Source organism: Helicoverpa zea, chromosome 4 (genome assembly GCF_022581195.2).
Source record: "Helicoverpa zea isolate HzStark_Cry1AcR chromosome 4, ilHelZeax1.1, whole genome shotgun sequence".
Taxonomy (NCBI): Eukaryota; Metazoa; Arthropoda; class Insecta; order Lepidoptera; family Noctuidae; genus Helicoverpa; species Helicoverpa zea.
The window spans coordinates 9,733,653-9,753,820 of NC_061455.1; the positions used below are offsets into that span (position 1 = coordinate 9,733,653).

The following is a 20,168-nucleotide window of genomic DNA, read 5'->3' on the forward strand; positions in this document are numbered from 1 at the left end:
ATCTGGTTGTGAAAGGGACCTTAATGTTTAGGAACTAAGGTCTTCCTGCAGATTATAATCAAATGCTACATTATACGGAGGTTGCCGAACATGAGAGGTCTTGACATATTGAGGAAAACCGATACCTCAAGCTGATGACTCCTTGAAACTGCAAGTCCTCGACCAATGCATGTGATACTCTTGGGAACTCCAAAGACTCATGAAATTCAGCAGGGTAAGTATAATACGCAATGCAGTAGCTGCCTGCAATGGAAGTCTGACCGGTGCGGTAGGTACCTACTTACTTAGATTGACTTGACTGACTCATACTTACCAGCGGATTTTCCACTCGATCATATCTCCTAGGTTATAATATATATTTTTTTAATTTCACAGAGATGGAGATTTACATAAGACTAAAATCTCATTTACTCCGGTCTCTGATTATTTCTAAAATCTGTTTAACTGTCGACATTGCATCTACCAATTTTATAGTGTTGAGCGAGAGCTTTGAAACGCTGCCCGGCCGGCTTTAATCTCTTCCTATAAAAGGAAAAAGCGCATGAAAAAATCAGACATTTAAGCGTCCTAACTCTTGGAAACGCGACGTGAAGTGCTAAACAAAGCTGTCTAAATAGATTTACATAAGACCCACAGCTCGCTTGACGATATTTTCGCTCCATATCCCTGTGATCCCGACTCGCGTCAGGACGGACATATATTTTTCGTTAACGTTCGTCGTAATGAAAAACATATTGGATCTGTAAAATATTACGTATACATTTCATTATATATTTTGTGATTTAAGGTATACACCGCCTTTTGTAATGATAAATATATTCGAATATTTGTGAAATCATAAAAATCTAATACTTCAAAGGGTCTTTTCAAAAGTAGCTACCTACACTTTTGGTGACTTAATGGCAACTATGCGTCGTTCAATCCAACGCAAATGACGCGTGTCGCAGACCTCTTCGTAGCAGCATAGAGATTTATCAGAGCAGCAAACATTACACCCGGAAGGTTAACGTATTATTGGTAATATCCACCAAAAATGACCCTCTTTTCAGTGAGTTGGGTCGTAAGCGTCTGTCACGGAATTGCTTGACGTGTCTGACTATATGGATTGAAATTAAAATGTCTTAGTTCTTAAGGACCGCCAAAATCTACATAATATTTAAATATGGTGCTAATTCAAGGCCAGCATAAATTCTAGGACTCGTAAGAATGAAACAGAATGATAATGAGGTATGAGTACTATCTAAATAATTTCAAGAATCTGGGACGTGACCTTAACAATTATTAAGAGAAAACAAAACATCACAACTGCTTTCACCGAAAATCTAAAGTCTCAAGTAAGACTGACTGTTATCATCAATGGAGGTAATCCTCCGGCTGATAACGAATAAAGGAACGATGGAATGGAAAACGTAATGCGCATTTTCCAAACTGAATACCGAAAGACCTCAGTTGCACACACACGTTACCAACGGAATAAAATCCCAGCTTTACGATTTAATCTTGAATGACATATTAATAAAAAACAATCCGTACACTACCTATGCAGATGATGGTAGGCAATAGGCACAGTTAATATCAAATACTAAAAATAGCAATCTAATCTACCTTCAGTCACATGTGTGTCTGTCAATGAAACATAGGACTGTGCCTACATAGCCCTAGAACTTTGAAAAGCAGCTGTCGAGTAGTAAGTAGTTTCACAAAACTTCTAGGTATTCATTTGTTTCGTTGGCTACTCGTCCCGCCATCTACCAGCATATCAAAGAATCAAGCATCGTCCTACCGGCTCTACCGAGCTGATACTTAGCCGAGAGTATGCTGAAGAATTTTTCCAATTTTATATTCGACAACAAGATTTTTTTGTCAATGCAATTAAGTCTAATAGTAAAAAAAAATATCACCATGAAAACAAAGATAAGAAAATCAAAAGTTTAAATCTGTACGCAACCAAAATATTGATCTTAATTGCCTGAACTGCGCATGCTCGGGGATGAATACGGATGAGGGTGGACTTCTACTAAGGGCTGTGAGACTGCTTCAAGTTAGATTTTTATATTTTGCTCTCTATAATACTAACTAAAGATATTTAAATTTCATTAAATGAAAGTTATTGACTCTATTAAACCATGGGGAACATACAAACCAACGAAAAACAATCCAAAACCGGAAAATCCCCTGCTAAGGGTAAACATTTTATGCGGAACTTGAACAGAAAATCACCAGGAAGAGACAGCAAAAAACATGGAAGGAAAAAAAGTGATGCCAAACGTGACGCCATCGACAGGGAGTTTGATAAAACGCCAGATTCTGATATCAACGAGCCGATCGAAATATCTGATAACGATACGGTCGAGTGCGTGTTCAAAACATTACGGCAAGGGGAGGGCGCAGAGTCGGCGAGCGTGCAGTCGGAGGTAACGGTGACCAGGTGCGAGCCGCGGCCGCGGTCACCGACCCGCGACCAGTTGCCCGCCGCCGCGCCGCCGCCGGCGCTCTCGCCCGCCAACGACTCCACCTCCGAGTCAGTGTTTACGGACCCGCTCACGCCGCTCGCCGTCGAGCTCAACCAGTGCTACTACTCCGCCGAGAGCGACAGCGCGCCCGACGACCTGCCGCGCACCCTCACGCCGAGCCTGGCAGCCGCGCGGCCCGCGAGTGTCGCCATGACCATAGACATGCCGCACGACGATGCCGCCTGTTCGCTCTCCACTGATGACATGGAAAAAGAAGAAAAAAATGACGTTTTCGACGACAGCGGTGACAAAAGCGAGAATGAAAAGGTTATGGGATCTGCATTTTCGGGGTTGTGTGGCGACCACAGGGCCGAACGGAATCTAGAAAGAATCTCCCACGAGTGCGACCACGATTTCCTCGACAACCGAGTGAAGGCTTGCCCCGGGCAGACCTCGTTCACGGTGTCGAAGCACAGGAAGGTGGAGCTTCCACCAGTGGCCTGCGAACCACTCGCTTTGCTAGATACCGGTCAGTTTCATTGCAATACAAACATTAGCACTATCTTCTTTCAGCATCTCTGTCTTCTTTGTAACGTAGAAAAACCGAATGTTATTTTCAATACAGAAAGTAGTCACAATTAAAATGAGTTGCGAAACGATGCATGCAATAAGTATTTAGTAGGTATCACATCATCTGCTATTTACCGAGAGTAAACAGATAAAGTTTATCCACGTTAGTTATCTATTTACTGAGTACCTTATCACAAATCCTCACTCCAATCAATCAATGCTATACAATGGCTCTTCACCTACATAACTAGTTGCTATTCGTATGGAATACTCTATTCTCTTGGGTACCTGTTGCTGACATACAATGCTTACTTTTCACAATGGCCGAACAAACCTGTTTGTTGATGTTTTTACGCACCGGGTCCGAAACAAACTGATACTTGATACAATCAATTTTCAGCTCTATTTCAGGGATATAAGGTTGCTAAATGGAATGAACACGAATGTCTTCACAAAATGTACTTAGTACGTAGGTACTTATATAAGACAGTTTCCCGCACTCGTAATGAAACTTGATTACCTTTGGAGCTAAGTACATGACGTACTTCGATATCATCAAGTTGGTTATTCCCGTTTTTTTGGTCTTTTGTTCGACGAGGCTTCGAGCAGGAGAGTGCAATTATGATGAATTGCTTACAAAAACCTTCGCCTACTATGTTTGAGTTACTTACGATGTTAGATAGTAAAATAAATAGGTATCTCTCACATATTATGTTAATGACAACATTAATATTATTCAGTCAGTGGCAACTGCCGTTGGCTCTGATAAGGAGAATGTTTTGTTATTTCTCTCTATACACATTAAAATATAGGTTCCTACTAGGCTTTAAATTCCTGGACAGAAAAACTAGGATTTTTTACATTCTTCATCCCTCGTCCGTGTCAGTTTTCAACACAAAACCGTCTCTTTATCCAGTCCATCTAATTCTCCTTCATTCGTAGTTACTCGTAGGTAGTTCTTTGGCAGTTCCTATTGTTTTGTAATGGCAGCCATCACTTTAATACGATCAGCCCTATCGGCTTTTACAACGGCATCAACGTTTTTTCTTTGGGAACCCAAGTTCCATGCTAACAAAAGGTGAGCTGCTGTAGTACCGTTGTTGGCATCTAATTGTGGTATCAACGAAGCATTGATTGACTCTTTCACACTCAGCTTGTCTTCGAGATATGTCTTTATCGGTACCCTCCCAAGCCTAGACATCTATGCTGCGGTAAAGAATGAAAGGCATTCATTAAAATTAGACAAGGTACCTAACCCTTGGAATAAGTGGTTGTAGCTGCTGTTATGAAAAAATTTAGGGCTTTTAATCTATCGTTATAAAACCGCTACGCCTAAATAGCTAGTCACATCATCATCCTCCTGCTATCATCACAATTTTATTTGGGGTCGGCGCAGCATGTTTACGTCTTTCATACCTACCTAACCTACCTGCCTGAGATTACTTAATAGCTACTACGTAACTTTTGCACAATTCATCCATCGTTTCTTTGTTCGTCTGATGGTCGTCCCCTACCCTATGTCCATTCACGTTCATGCATAAAACCTTCCTCAATTCAAAATTCTCATCCTCATTTCTCTTACCATACCATAGCAAGTACCTAACGTAGATGATGATTACAGGAACATAGAAAATCATAACTTACCTCATAACACTAAACCAATAACGTCAATCACTTTAGTGTTTTCTCTTTCACATAGACAATACAAAATACTCATGCCTAAATTGTTTCTACTTCAGTGGTGTCAGACAAGGATCGGCGGCATTCGAGTGTTAGTGACGTGCCAATGTCCGATTCGAATGTCCTGAGGAAGGTGGCATCTCTCACTCTCGACAAGCTCACCGAGTCCCGGGTGGTGCGCCCGAAGTTCGTCCCCGACAAAGTCGACTTCAAGCAGTATGAAAAGTTTGAAGGTAAATATAAACACGTCACATAAATGCATCCAGCCTGGATGGTCCATTAACTACAATTCATTCCGTGGTCTGCTATAGTTAAAAGTTGGAACACGCAGGTTTATTTAATAAAGTACATAGGTAGCTACGCATAAAAACTATCAATGTTATGAGCATGTTTACAATGATTGAGTCCATATGTTCGGTTATAATTACTTAAACGTAACATACATAGACGTCATTTTAAAGAAAGGGTATGAACCCCTTGCCTCTCTACACACATCATCTGACGAGGCACCTATATTTACCACGGCGCCAACAGGTGAATGAACATCGAGATAAGAATGTTATCTTTTATTAACAAATAGCCCATAATTTCTTATCGCCGTTAATCATTAGCCATAAGAGATACTGGCCATTAGTAACTAGTGTGCATACGTGACAAGAGCGCTGGCTATTATCTTTAATTAAAAGCTATGCAACTGTCAACAAATCGTGTGAATTTCACTAACTCGTCGGTAGCACAGTTCAATTATGTTACGTTCTTCAGTCAGTTTCGATCGAGAAGAAAGGGTGTTCAAGACATCGGCAATGTTCTACGTTTGCATAACGATGATTTTGCGTTGTTCAGGGCGGAAATTACAGCTAAAACTAAATTACTTCGTGCCGTATCTAAGTGCTTGAGACATAATCGTGCGCTGGTATTATACGCTCCACAGAAAAAGTTGACTATGAAAGTGCCAAAGACTTTACAGTGGTTCCGTTTTCAAATGTTTGTTTTTAATAGAGAGAATTATAAAGTTAGCATAGAGTGCGATTTGAAGATGTCCACTATTGTGATGCAAGTTAGTGTTCAGAGTGACACAACAGTGCTGTGTTCAGTCGACATTTCAAAGGACCGTCTTACAGCAGGAGAAATGTTACACATCCACATATGTACGTTTCTTTAATGTAAATAACCTAGGCTATGTTAAGTACCCATATAATTAAGAATTATGCAAATTAGTATAAGTTACGTAAAGGTTAAAATCCGGTCAGTGATGGAAGATGTTAAGTATGAACAGAACAGTTATCTATTTGACGTCATCTCTTGAGTACCTACTTACTTCAAATGAACATAGAATGCATAGACAGGGCAGAGTTCTTCAAATAAATAATTTCTCGACCAGGGATACTCCATACTCATTTTGCTTATCAATTCTATTGTTAGTTATTATACATAAGTAATAGTACCTACATATATCTCAAAGGGCATGATCATGAAGAATAAAATGACTCATCTTTCCTTAGTCCGTATGGGTACGATTTATCTCCAGGTACATAATTTTAAAAGTGAGTGCTCTTACCCCTGGGATTATTAAGACATCTGAAAAAAATATTCTCCAAAGACATCTCCGTACCTACATTATGTCTAAATAGAGTCGACACATGCATAGAAAATCACATAATATGTATAGTATAGTTAGGACTCCAGTACGTTCATACATAACATATCACATATTGCCCATACTTGCTAGTAGGTACTTTATTATGACATTTATTATATCTCTACTATTAGATACTGTAATTTATTAATATGACTGTGATCGTTTCGTAAATTAGTCTGATACCAGTCTAACGAAGGCGTATTGGGTTGCCCGGGTAACTGGGTTGAGGGGGTCAGATAGGGCAGTCGCTCCTTGTAAAGCAATGGTACCCAGCTACATCCGGTTAGACTGGAAGTCGACCCCAACATAGTTGGGAAAAAGGCTCGGAGGATGGATCGTTTCGTACATATGAAAGCATTTAGGGACCTCCCTAGCTAAGAAATAAAATTCTTTAGGTTTTTACTAGAAATTGCTGTGCTTCTACATTAGCTTAATAAAAATAAAGTTGTATTTAACTCAAAAAAATAAATATCCAGTATAGCGAAGCCTAGCATTGGCATAGCTGTTTGGATTCCAAGGATCATAATTTGTAGGTGATGCCAAATAAACTGTTCGTGGCCTTGCCCAAGAAATTACAGTATGACATTACTACTACTGCCGACATGACAGTGAGAAAATTCCATATAGTAATTTAGTTTATTTTAATTAACTCAATAACTAGAATTTGATCCAAATTAGTCATTCAGCACGCATTTCATTTCATCGATACATCATAAAATCATAACGCTGCATTTCACGTCACTAAAATCTCATCATATACATCAGCTGTCAAATTATAAATGTCAAACTTTACGGCAATGGTTAGTGACCAGCCTTGTTTATGTTCGATTCGAAAACTATTTATAAAGACTCATACGCAGGTCTAAAAACAAAACTAATGTGTTAATTCCAGGTCAGATGCTCCTGAACTGGTTCGTATCATCAATAACGGAGAACAACCACTTAAAATCCTTGTTAAGTATTCAAGATCAAAGAAACCTTGGGATTCAGTACTGTACCGATCTTTTGGCCGCTGGTGTCCTTAGGCAGATATCAGACAAGGATGCGCCCACTGAGAATATATTCAAGGTAAATAACTTTCATAATTTAACTGCGAGAATACCATTTTTGTGTGTCGTGTAAACAATTAATTCCTAACCAAACAATCCATTCTGTTTTCGATTCCATTTGCTGCTAATTATTCCGTTTTACATTTAGTCAATGTTAACTCACTGCGTCATTATATTGAATAATATTAAACTACTTAAAATATTACTATTTTGCATAGATAAGCTGTCTAATGTCAGTTTTAGATGTGAAACAAATATAGTAATAGTTATAAACAGTATACCCAAATATTGTCTGATGGCGTCGTACCTATTTATATTTTGTTGTTTTAAATCCTTAAGATCTCTTTGCAGAGGGATATCTTTCACTGGACTATATAAACAACCACTCTATTAATGCCATAATAAATAGGATTTTTAATAGCATTTATTCATAATTTAATTGTTAATTCCAGCCAAATTTGATGTACTACTGGGCTCATATGGAGGCACCGGCACTACAACCAGTGACCCCGGGCAGACTGCACACGTCCGTGTGGCCGCCTGACAAAGACTCCTTTAACTTCACACAAGACAACAACCAACGGGATCTTGAAAACAACAAGTTTTTCAGCCAAAACAATAATGAAGAAATTAGTGACATTGATGAGGCAAAAGTAGTAATATCTCAGTTAAAGAAGAAACTCCAAGAATTAGAATTTCAATTAGAAAAATATAGAATAACCACACAAATTGAATCACTCAATAAGAACTTAGACAAACGTCTAGATTCCATCAATGAATATAACTTATTGAAATTCAAGACAGAATTAATTAGCAAAGAAGTACAGACTTCAAATTTTGCCAATGAACTTACTAAGCTATCAAATAAACCTGTGATAAACATACCTGAATATGACACTCTAAGAACAAATGTAAATATTGATAAAACTATAGATTTAAGTAGTTTAGAACATAAAAGTGAGATGGCTATTTCTAGTAAACCTGATGTCAGATCTGAAAAAATAGTAAATTATTGTAAGTTGAATAAAAGTAGAGATTGTAATAAAAGTTATCGTAAAGATGATCTGTCAGAGCTTAGCAATACTGAAGAAGTAAAGAAAAACACAGACCAAACCAGTGCTTGCTCATCAGATGCCTCATTTCTCAGTACATATACATCCACTGAATTAATTACATATAGTGCAAAAAGCTCCACAGACTTAGAAAAATATGAAGAACCCACTGTTGTATTAGGGACAACTGCAAACACCTTTAATATTCCACCCACCCAAGTTTTGTATACAACGGTTGATATAAAGCAAAAAGTATCAAATAGTCAGTCATCACTGGATCAGTCAAGTAATATCTCATTGGATCAGGAAAATATTAGCAGTTCAGCTGAATCAGATGATAAAACTCATTTACCAACAGCTGACCAGTCCCCAGAGCTAGCCATGTCGGTTGAGTCTGTGCCAAATACAGAACTTTCTGTGGTAACTCAACTCACGCCAATAGGAGCCAAACTAACTAGTCAAATTGAGCCATTTCACCCTCCACCTTTACCTGGCATGCCTCCTCCCCCTCCTCCAATGCCAGGGACACCTCCTGTGTCGCCAGGGTTGGACTCACCCCACTCTCAAACTTTCGAAAAATATCCATCATTGACTATAAGACCAGATGATACTACTTCACCAAGTACAGTTCCAGAGGCAGCCAGGCAATCACTTACACCTGAAATAAGCACTGCTCCACCTCCTCCGTCAATGCCGGATGTAAGCCCGGAACCACAAACGCCGTCTATGGGTCCTCCGCCGCCCCCCATTCCCGAAATGGTTCAGCCAACCCTTCCTTCATCCGACATGGCTCCACCACCTCCACCTATGCCGGGAACGGGGTCTTCCCCACTGCACGTGCGTGGCATTGCGCCTCCACCTTCCATGCCTGACTGGGGGCTTCCACCTCCCATGCCTGGCACCGGTCCACCACCGCCACCAATGCCCGGCACGGGCCCTCCTCCGCCACCAATGCCTGACATGGGCCCTCCCCCACCACCGATGCCTGGCACGGGTCCACCGCCGCCACCGATGCCTGGCATAGGCCCTCCTCCACCACCTATGCCTGGCATGGGTCCACCACCCCCACCAATGCCTGGAATGGGCGGCCCACCACCACCACCAATGCCTGGCATGGGCCCACCTCCACCGCCTTTACCTGGTCCTTTTCCACCGCCTTTACCAGGCATGGGCGACACGATATCTCCCGGTATACCGGGCATCCCGCCTCCCCCTCCTCCGGCTATGTCTAGTGGGCCTGTGCCTTTCCCAGCACCTCCAGTGGGAGGATGGAATGTTCAAAGAGCAAGTAAGTAAGCAGTTTCTTTCAAAGATGCTTGAAGAGAAACCCCTTATTCATAAACGTCTTATTACTACAATGGATTATAGGCTACTTTTCACTCACTTCATTGACATACGACGACAAAAATGTAGTCATTATTTAAGTAGCGTTCATAAGTAGTAAGTTTTTATGAATATGGGGTGAGAATCTATCAAGATTCTGACCAATGATTGTTGTTGCAGCTTTAAGAAAAACCCCAGTAAAGCCGGCTGCACCCATGAAACCACTGTATTGGACACGCATTCTAGCGGTGCCACCAGCTCCTGTCGCCCAACCAGAGCATTCAGGCAACTTTAAACCCTTATGGTTGGAAATAGAAGAAACCAAGCTAGATAATATTGACGAATTTACTGATCTGTTCTCGAGACAAGTCGTAAAAGCGCCTGTCAAGAAAAAAGTCGAAGTCAAGACTAAGATTCAGCCGATAAAGATATTGGACAGCAAAAGATCGCAGAATGTTGGCATTCTTGCACAAAGTTTACACGTTGAATTCTCAGAGATTGAGAATGCTATTTACAATTTCGATACGTCGGTAGTTAGTTTAGAAGCGTTGCATCAGATTTGCGAATTGGTAAGACATTTAAGATAACATTAATTTCATGAAAAATTATGTACTTATTGAATTATATCCACAAAGTCCAGTACCTTTTTTTCTACAATTATTTTTGTAAATTTCAGAGAGCCACAGAAGAAGAGTTGGCACTAATAAAAGATCACCTGAAAAACAAACCTGAGATACCACTAGACAGACCTGAAGCTTTCCTACAAGATTTATCTGGTATACCCAACTTTGCAGAAAGAATATCCTGCTTTATGTTCCAAGCAGAATTCGAAGATGCAGCTAGCACAACTATGCACAAACTAGATAATTTGAAACATACCTGTGAGGTGAGACAATTGCTAAAAATATTCACCTTGTGTGTCCCATTCCGATATTGTATACATATACCCCGCTTTTGTCTTTTGTACCTATACAAGTCTAATACCATGTAAATGGGATGTAATAGGGATGCACGGATGCATATTCTTATACATAACTTTTTTTCAGTTTCTGATGACTAGTGAGCCTTTAAAGAAATTATTTGCAATCATCCTAACTCTTGGCAACTACATGAACGGTGGAAATGGTCAGAGAGGGCAAGCTGATGGATTTGGTCTTGAGATTCTATCTAAACTCAAAGATGTGAAGGTAAGATTTTTATCTTATAATATTTGCTATTCTTCTTCTAAATTGCCCACGACTTTTCAAACGTTTACACATTAGATACGCAAGAGCGGCAGTGCTGCACTGTGTAGGCCCCAATTGAATTTTGTAGGCATTCTAAATCCCTCTCTAGTTTTCAATTTTAAGAAGACTTTTCTTATTGACTTCTGATGACACTTACGCGAATATTAGACATTTAAATAAAACTACTTTTACAGCTTTTATCGCGGTTATAATAATATTATTTAATCCCGACGTTTCGTATCTTTTACAGCATCCAAGGTTTCATCTTATTTATTTTTAACTAGCTGACCCGGCGAACTTCGTACCGCCTTTTCCTTATTTGCTCACCGTTTAGACCTACCTTGGACTACGACAAACATTTTAAAACCAAAATCAGCTCAATCGGTCCAGCCGTTCTCGAGTTTTAATCAGACTAACGAACAACAATTCATTTTTATTTATATAGATTTTTTGATTATTCCCCAGTCGAAGCAATCGAACGTGACGCTCCTCCACTTCATAGTGCGCACGTACATGCGCGCGTGCGGCGGCGCGCTGAGCGAGGGCTGCGCGCTGCCCGTGCCCGAGCCCGGTGACGTCACGCGCGCCGCCACGCTCGACTTCGCTGATGTCGCCGACAACCTTAATGCGCTTAGGAAGCAGTTGGATGGTATGTTGTTTTGATTTTTGGGAGTTTGATGGGATTTGAACGATTTGTCCTATGTGATCTGGATGCAAACGCGACGCAACCCAATTCGCTCCGGATCGGATCCGGTGATTCGCCCATGTAGGATACACCCTAAATTGGGAAAGTGTCTACCTGATTTATATAACCCACTTTTATTCTTGCTGGCATTACTCATTAAGACTAAAGTCTGACGAAGTAAAACGAAGTGCCCCTCCTTACTTGTATTCGACCAACTTTTATCAACTTTGCGAGTATCATAGTAATATTTTAATTTAAATTACAGGATGCAAAGATAAAATGAAGAAAGTGATAGACACCGACGTTCGTAACCTTAACGAGGACTCTCCTAATGACGAGGCGAAGAAACGTCTGGAGGTGTTCCAAGACAAGATGACCACATTCCTGAACGCTGCCGAAGAGAAACTAAAGACTGAAAACGAAAACTTAGACGAATGCCGCGCGAAATTCATTGCGACTGTTAAGTTTTATCAGTACACTCCTAAACGTGGAAAACTGGAAGACTGCGAACCGAAAGAATTTTTCTCACTGTGGACCTCATTTTGTAGCGATTTCAAAGATATTTATAAGAAAGAAGAACAAATTGCAATTAAAGAAAAGTACGTATTTTGATGTTATTCCCAATATTGTCTTTGTGAATTCTGAGAATGTCATTCTACTTGATATTTGGTACTACAATTATATATTTTTTTAATTTCTTCAATATTACATGATATTTAATTATATTTTCCATTGTTTCAGGTTAAAAGAAGCCAAAAAACTTCAAGAAGAAAGGAAACCTATGACCCAGCCTAAGAAGGAAGGTGGCTTGAAGGCGCGCTTACAGAAGCTGTCCAGAAAATAATACTTGATAACAATGGCTAAAATTGTATTAATTTGTTTAAAAGCACAAAGGATGTGTCTACTTTACTTGCTTTTGCATTCCAATTAGAACATTCCGATTCAAAATAACTAACCAAACAGTAAACAGGCATATAGCCTTCTTGATGTAAAATTGTAATTCCGTAAGTTTATATGAATTCCGTCGAATATTAAATATAAATTGTCGGAAAGTTATAAGTGCGCATTTTGACGATCCTGGTACTCGGACTTCGACAGTTTATAATTCTCGATTTTGTTACAGACTTAATATATTTTTTTTTGAAGAAGGGCCTAATTATTATCAAATCAAGAATATTTCTGAAAGAACTATAATTATGTTTTCTTTTAAAGATTCTAACACATTCAGTAAGGCCTATATTGCTAATTTATTTACACTAATGAAGTTGTATCTGCTTCAAGCTTACTAAGCAACACTAAGAATAGTTTTAAAAAGTTTGCAGGTATGAGAAATAAAAAAACATGTTAAAATGATCATGTACAAAAAGAATAACTACTCAAGTTTTTCCGTCTGGTTCTTGTGAGAAATACAGGCATAATTTTGTATAAATTGAACATGAGTTACTAAAGGAACTACATTCATATTGGTTAACAGGTTCCCCATTTGTGATTATAATGGTACTTTAAATTTGTATCATACAGAATATCATTAGGTATTCCTGCACATACGTAATTGTACCTGATATACTGTTTTTAATGCATTATGTTAATTTAAATGCCCAATTATGAGCATAGTTATTCATCTAAAAATGGTGCTGTAACAATTGTTGTATTTGTAAATATTATTATTTAAACATTATAAAACTCAAATATTATTAATAAAAGCTTTTATTATATATAATCTAAACATTTTTGTTTCCATATCTTTTGGAATTTTTTGTCTATTTTCCTGTTGGGAACTGTGTCACATAGTTTGGTCAAAGCATTCTTGAGAGCATGCCATTGCATGAGGCTCAAGTGGCCAGTCAGTGATTTGCTATCTGATTCATTTCTTAACTTTTCTTCTGTGTCAATAAATTTCTTTAGAGACATAGTATTCGTTATTTTTTCATGAGAATGTATCTGTTGTTCTTTCACAACAGGAGGTGTGCTTTTCTCAGGTGCAGTACTGTTATTGGAGTTAAGAAGTAATTTGAAACTTTCTCTTGACAATGCAACACCATGGTCTATTTTTGTCACAGGTAACACTGGTCGAATTTCCTGCAACACAGGTTTGATATCTTGCAGCAATGGTTTAGTTTCCTCTGTTTTCTCATCAATGTCCATATTATCTTCATCAAATTGATTTATATAGCCCATTATATTATCTATCAGGTCATTGTCATCCCCATCAATTAAGGTGTTATCAATCTCAATGTGTTTCTTTTGTGCCCAATCAAATCTACCAATCTCGTCAACATGTTTCAAGTCCAACCATTCTTCAAAGTCTTTTGGTAATTCATAGTTGTCTGGTAGAAAATTCAACCCTTTTAACTCTAGTTTATTTAAATAGTGATACAGGTTGGGGTACCAGGATGCTGAATGTTGCAGGAGTACCATACTCATTGACCACAGTCTACACAAGAGTGCGTATGGCAACACGCTCATCCAGTGACTCTCACCCCTCTTTATCCTGTCCAAATAGAACACTGCAGCTTGTTTAGAACAAACACAAATCCTCAACATTATTTTTGCAAATGCCATTACTCTTAGTATAACATATTGTAGCATCTGTCTTGTAGGCAAATACAGATCATCATCTTTCTCTGTTGGTATAGATACTGAAAAGTTTTCTACATCCTTCAATAGATTTAGTGCCAAATACTTCTTGAGAGCTGTGTTTACTTTCCTCAAATTCCGGTAACCTATATCATTGCGAAATTTCTTATCATATTTGTACAAAAATCTTGAGCAAATAGCACTTTCTTGGTGCAGTGGCGACTGCTTCGATAGCACCTTTGTGATGTTATTGAATACGTGTTTTAAGGCTGAGACATCTAGAACAGAAAGGAATTTTATCAATGCCGTCATAAGTTCATCACAAGTTTATTTCGATCTAATTAGAGGTTTAACATTGAATTTGATAAGAAGGTAATGAAATTATAACAGCAATACAAAGAGCCATATTTGTGGTACTCCGTACTCCTAGCTGTAAAGCCATACTACATTGTTGTGCAGGTATAAAAGTTAATTAATTCTACTATCCCATGCTTTTAATAGGTCTGTTTTGGAAATATCTTCCATAAATCTTACCAAATTTGGATGCACACAGAAACATATTTACTGGTGGTGGTAATAGAGTTGAACTGTTCCATGGTTCCGGCATTATAAATTACCATACGTACTTATGAATACAAATAATAGCGAAATATATTTTGTATTTACAATATTTCCTAACCTACACTTCTTAAACACAACAAATACACCTGATAGTGCCGACTACTATGTCATTTTTTGTAGTTTGACATTTGATAAGTAGGAATGTCCATGGGATGTCCAATCACCGAGAGTGATTGTAACCGTACATCTCTATTTTAATCTGATTTTAAAATAAGAATCCCCAAATCGCATCAAATTCTCTAAAACATTCAATTTAATTATTCACGTAACTACATGCTGTAATATACCTTCATATTCTCCTTAGAATATTTGCAAATATATAAAATTTATTTTTACACATCAATTCTTGCAACCCATTCCTGGCTGTCTGACTGACACTGACTTCTAACTTGACATAATTACTTCTCTCTCTTTCTTGTCGAATGTTTTTTAGATTTGCCGGCAGTAAGCAGTAAGTAAGCAAAAAATATTATACTAACTAAACATTGTTGTAGCCTTAGGGAAAATCCTTGGTTTGTAGATAAATGTTAGTACTATATCTGTATATAGTACTATTATTATAGTAATATATTTCACGAAATCGTGGCTTAAATATTTATCACCACAATATTTTTTAACTGTTCTAGATAACCTGTTTCAAACTACAAAATGCCCAAACATAAGAAGCAAGCGAGCTCCAGCAGTTCCGACAGCGATGATGGGCCAGTGGATGTAAGTTTTCATTTCTTTTTTAGATACTTACATGGTTAACTAAGGTGCCCATTGGAAAGCTGTAAAGTAGATCTTTCGTCCATAATTTTAACACGTGTAAATGCAAAATGGCTAACATTTTCTTTTTAAACTTTGAGTGCAATATGTTACCTTTACGCTATATTCCCTCAATGCCGACAGTATGCCTCATATTTATGTATAATAGCAGACCAAATGTCTGTTTTACTTCATCTGTTAATAAACCCAAAATAAATAGATCAAGATGTTAGCATTTTAATGGCACAGCATCCTCCCAACATGGAAGAGAACGACTTGATGACGGTAGTTTATAGCAATGTTATGTTAATGAAAAAAATGTTTGTTCCAGAGAAACCCACCTGCAGAAAAGAAAGCCAAAATGGGTAGCAGGACTAATGATAAAGAACCTACCTGGGTTTTAGAAGGGAAGAAATTAGTTAAGATCAGGGAGTTCAAAGGCAAGGTATACATAGACATAAGAGAATTCTATGAGAAGAATGGTGAACTGTTACCAGGAAAGAAGGGTATAAGTATGACACCGGAACAGTGGAGAAAACTGTTGTCACTGGGTGATGAAGTAAATGAAACACTAAGAACCTCATGCTGAGATATATTTATTGTTGTTCCTTGTAATAAAACTGTGAGTTATCCTTAAATAATTGCTTGTTTAATTTAGGCAGTATTGCCTGTTTTTGTGGTATCAATACATGGATGTCTATTCAAGTGAATTGAGCATTTGATGCATGTTGAAGTAATTTACAAGTATGATGATAATGTTCATTGTTTCAAGTAGTTTTGAATTGTAGGTAATTTTGTGGCTTTTGATGTCAATAAGTTTTGAATAGCATGATAGTTTGAAATAGGAGGCCTTTTCATGGCACTAGAACATTGTAATAAAGTAAAAACAATATATTTTTAATCATATGTGTATGAGGAATAGTTGTACATAATCAGTGTTATTTCTTGACTGCCTTATCAAAAACTGCAACAGGAAAATACAAACAATAGTAGTTACCAAGTTGATTGCAGTCATAGTAAAAGGACAGTGAGCACTTAATGCTAGGGGAGCTACCTCTCCCCTAGCATTAAGTGATACATCAATAGAAAGCTTTGTAGTCATTTTCTTGTATGGCAGCTACTGTCATTTGTTAGTATAGTTATCGGCATGGATATTGAGCTCTTGGAAGAGGGGGGATTGCTTTGCGCACTGTACACATAAGGCAATAAACCAATAAATCGCTTCTCAGGTGAAGGTCAGGGCTCAATATCTGTGCCGATAACTTTATAAAGGGAGTTATAATGTGTTTAATGAAACAATAACTTCGTCAAAATTTGCTCTATGTTATAATGTATTGACAATCAGTGGGTGTTATACTACTATGAAATGTTGCATTTGGAAAGTTTATTTTTATGATATAACTCATGTGTGCGTTTGCGCAGCGGAATGTTGTTGAATTTAAAGATTTTAATTATGCAGATAATTATATAGTGTAAGACGTCCTATAATTGTGTATGGTAAATAAAAATTTGTGTATGCAGCCATTGTGGAGAAATTCACCAAAAACAGATTCCGCTGGGCGAACGTTGGCGAACGTTGTCCTGGCGGAACTTTTTTTAATCCATAGACTTTAGACGAAAAGAGATGTGTCCGAAAATTAGTGTGTATTTGTGTATAATTGATTATGTATGAATGAAATCAGTGCATGCATAAACTTCGGAGAAATTCAAGTTTCCGCTACGCGAACGTTTGGCCATTAGCTAGTTTTCATATAAAGCGCTTACATAGAGAGCTGTAGATTTTTACATACGTTGTTTTGAATTTGTTTATATTTGTTTAATAAACAGATTTAGAAAAAGTCGTAGGGTTTAAAAGATAAAAATATAAACGTAAAATACACTTATTAGGTCTTAGTTCTTAAAGTATGCAGTTTGGGGTCTAGATTTTCACGTTTACACAAACCTTGTAAGTGTCTCCAACATGTTGCCAAGTATCAATGATGTTCCGTTAGTAATTAAAAAGTTATAGGATATTTTACCATGAATAGATCACTGTTTACAAAGCAGTCGAATATCACGACGTTCTAAAGGAATTGCATGGTAAAATGTATGCCAATAATTAGTTTAATCATTCAACTATTCACTTGCAAAATTTCATGTCATTAAATTCAGTAATTAAAGAAAGACAATTATAATACTGACGGAGCATCGAAACCCTACATAATCCGACCAAGTTCGGATAGCTACAAAAAAGCGGCCGTGCCATATGTCTAAGCAACGTTCTTAACTTGGTAGGTTAGTATTTATTAATATGGTACAGTTGCGTACACAAGCGTTAGGAAAAAATAAAACAATTGTATTTCTTGATTGAAAAATATTTTTTTAATAATAATGCCACTATCTACGATAAAAATAAATCTTCAATTAACAAGTACTTCTCTATTTAAATATCCGTGTACAAAAATATTTTTATTATTATTACTTATATAAATTACTTAACTACGTGATTAAAAATAACGTTAATAAACGTTACGTATTTTAACTAAAATGTCGTAGATAGTGGCGTTATTATTAAAAAAATATTTTTCATTCAAGAAATGCAATTGTTTTATTTTTTCCTAACGCTTGTGTACGCAACTGTACCATATTAATAAATATACTAACCTTCCAAGTTAAGAACGTTTCTTAGACATACGGCACGGCCGCTTTTTTGTAGCTATCCGAACTTGGTCGGATTATGTAGGTTTTCGATGCTCCGTCAGTATTATAATTGTCTTTCTTTAATTACTGAATTTAATGACATGAAATTTTGCAAGTGAATAGTTGAATGATTAAACTAATTATTGGCATACATTTTACCATGCAATTCCTTTAGAACGTCGTGATATTCGACTGCTTTGTAAACAGTGATCTATTCATGGTAAAATATCCTATAACTTTTTAATTACTAACGGAACATCATTGATACTTGGCAACATGTTGGAGACACTTACAAGGTTTGTGTAAACGTGAAAATCTAGACCCCAAACTGCATAATTTAGGAACTAACTGCCACACTCAGAATGGATACTTAAATTAGTCCTAATGAGTCCTTAACTAATTATCATTAAATCTGTTAATGAACGATACATCCCAGAGACGAAATTTAAGGGTTCATTAGTTAATGACAGCTTTAAGTATCCGTAGGGCAGAGTATCGTCAAATTGTCTATGATAATGCTTATCGATAAACGAAAGGTGTAGCCGCACATTAAAATGTGAAATTATTAAGCAGCAAAAACTGTTATTTAAATACATTAAAACCTTGTGTATCAACAATAGAAATAAGAATTTGTTAATTTCGGGATCGTTTTTACGTACAAACACCTATTTTCATGTAAATGATATAAAGTACATGGAAACTTTTTTCTGGTATCACTGTCAATATTGTACTGTCAGTGTCAAGGTTACGTTTAAAATTCTTGTTCCGTTAACCGTTAGGAAAGAAAAGTGTGATAAACTCTGAAATAAATAGCTTTATCTTAACATATCATGGTAAGTTTCGTTTCTATGTACATTAGTAGCTGCACATATGTATTTGAAGAATTTAACTTGTGCTTGTTTCATTTTAGAAGTCTTCAGGAACAAGAGCCCCACGCAAACGTGTGGCTAATTTCACGGCGGACGAAAAAGTTTTGTTAGTACAATTAGTTAAAAAGAGACCAATCGTGGAATCTTAAATAACAGATGGCAAGTCAGTCGCCAAGAAACAAGCAGCATGGGATAGTATAACACAGGAGTTCAATCAGGAATCAATCACCAACTTCCAGACTACGGGCTGCTTTGTGAAAGTTAAAGAAAACTCAAAAAGCGATTTCGGCCCGACCTCCGACCGGCCGAGACCTCGAGCACAGCAGCCGCGCTTGCTACCACTAGATCAACGAGGAAGTCAAATAAACTTTGTACTACATAATTGGCCTCTTGTTCAACAATTAAAAAAGTATTCCTCTTATTTTATGGATTTTTATTTATTAAAAATTATATTATGAGAAAAATCTATCAACTATAGATTGTCGCACTAAAAATCCATTGCTGTTGGTTGTGCTTTCACGCCTTTCACTCAGGACAACATCATCATTCTCAATATGAGGAGATTCCCAGTTCTTTGGAACCAAATCATCAACCTGTATCCATCTTAATGCCCATGTCAAGTTGGAGACAAGGAAACCTTCTTTTCCATATGCCAAAGCATCTTTCCACAGTATTCCACATTATATTTTATTTGGCTTCTGTTGTAGTTTTCTTGTGCAGTTGAATTTGGTGATAAAAACGGTGTCAGTAGCACATTGCTAACTGCATACCCGCTGTCCCCTAAACTTATCCCTTTTAACACACCAGTATTCAGTCTTTGTTTACTTGCACTGCTGTTATAAATAAAACTATCATGGGTACTGCCAGGCCACCGGGCTACTAGATCATAACATTCCAAGTTTGTCCCAGTGACTGCTTGAACATTGATAGAAAAATACCCTTTTATATTCCTATAGACTTCTAATGTTACTCCTCCTGGGCTTCTTATTTGGCCCCAC

General features: G+C 37.5%; 3 protein-coding genes across 7 annotated transcripts; 2 read left to right on the forward strand and 1 right to left on the reverse strand.

Annotated features, from left to right (window-relative positions):
* The first annotated feature begins 2,062 nt into the window (after positions 1-2,062).
* LOC124629577 (formin-2) lies at positions 2,063-13,397 on the forward strand. 2 transcript variants are annotated; one of them, XM_047163049.1, is made up of 10 exons: positions 2,063-2,982; positions 4,763-4,936; positions 7,235-7,410; positions 7,844-9,731; positions 9,947-10,335; positions 10,443-10,652; positions 10,813-10,953; positions 11,458-11,641; positions 11,943-12,276; positions 12,419-13,397. In XM_047163049.1, the coding sequence occupies exons 1-10, from the start codon at positions 2,127-2,129 to the stop codon at positions 12,519-12,521; spliced, it is 4,455 nt and encodes a 1,484-aa protein (XP_047019005.1). In that variant the 5' UTR covers positions 2,063-2,126; the 3' UTR covers positions 12,522-13,397. The 2 variants fall into 2 exon arrangements, with proteins under 2 accessions (XP_047019005.1, XP_047019006.1); XM_047163050.1 differs by lacking the exons at positions 2,063-2,982; positions 4,763-4,936 and adding an exon at positions 5,339-5,851.
* Positions 13,369-14,985, reverse strand: LOC124629579. The gene is made up of 2 exons (XM_047163051.1): positions 14,789-14,985; positions 13,369-14,532 (listed from the first exon to the last, which is right to left on the reverse strand). Exons 1-2 carry the CDS (start codon positions 14,859-14,861, stop codon positions 13,388-13,390), a joined length of 1,218 nt encoding a protein of 405 aa, XP_047019007.1. The 5' UTR covers positions 14,862-14,985; the 3' UTR covers positions 13,369-13,387.
* A 205-nt stretch (positions 14,986-15,190) lies between these two features.
* On the forward strand, positions 15,191-16,263 carry LOC124629580 (RNA polymerase II transcriptional coactivator). 4 transcript variants are annotated; one of them, XM_047163052.1, is made up of 3 exons: positions 15,191-15,326; positions 15,502-15,586; positions 15,954-16,263. In XM_047163052.1, exons 2-3 carry the CDS (start codon positions 15,524-15,526, stop codon positions 16,209-16,211), a joined length of 321 nt encoding a protein of 106 aa, XP_047019008.1. In that variant the 5' UTR covers positions 15,191-15,326; positions 15,502-15,523; the 3' UTR covers positions 16,212-16,263. The 4 variants fall into 4 exon arrangements, with proteins under 4 accessions (XP_047019008.1, XP_047019012.1, XP_047019009.1 ...); XM_047163056.1 differs by having other exon boundaries at positions 15,226-15,330; XM_047163053.1 differs by having other exon boundaries at positions 15,259-15,401.
* The last annotated feature ends 3,905 nt before the right edge of the window (positions 16,264-20,168 follow it).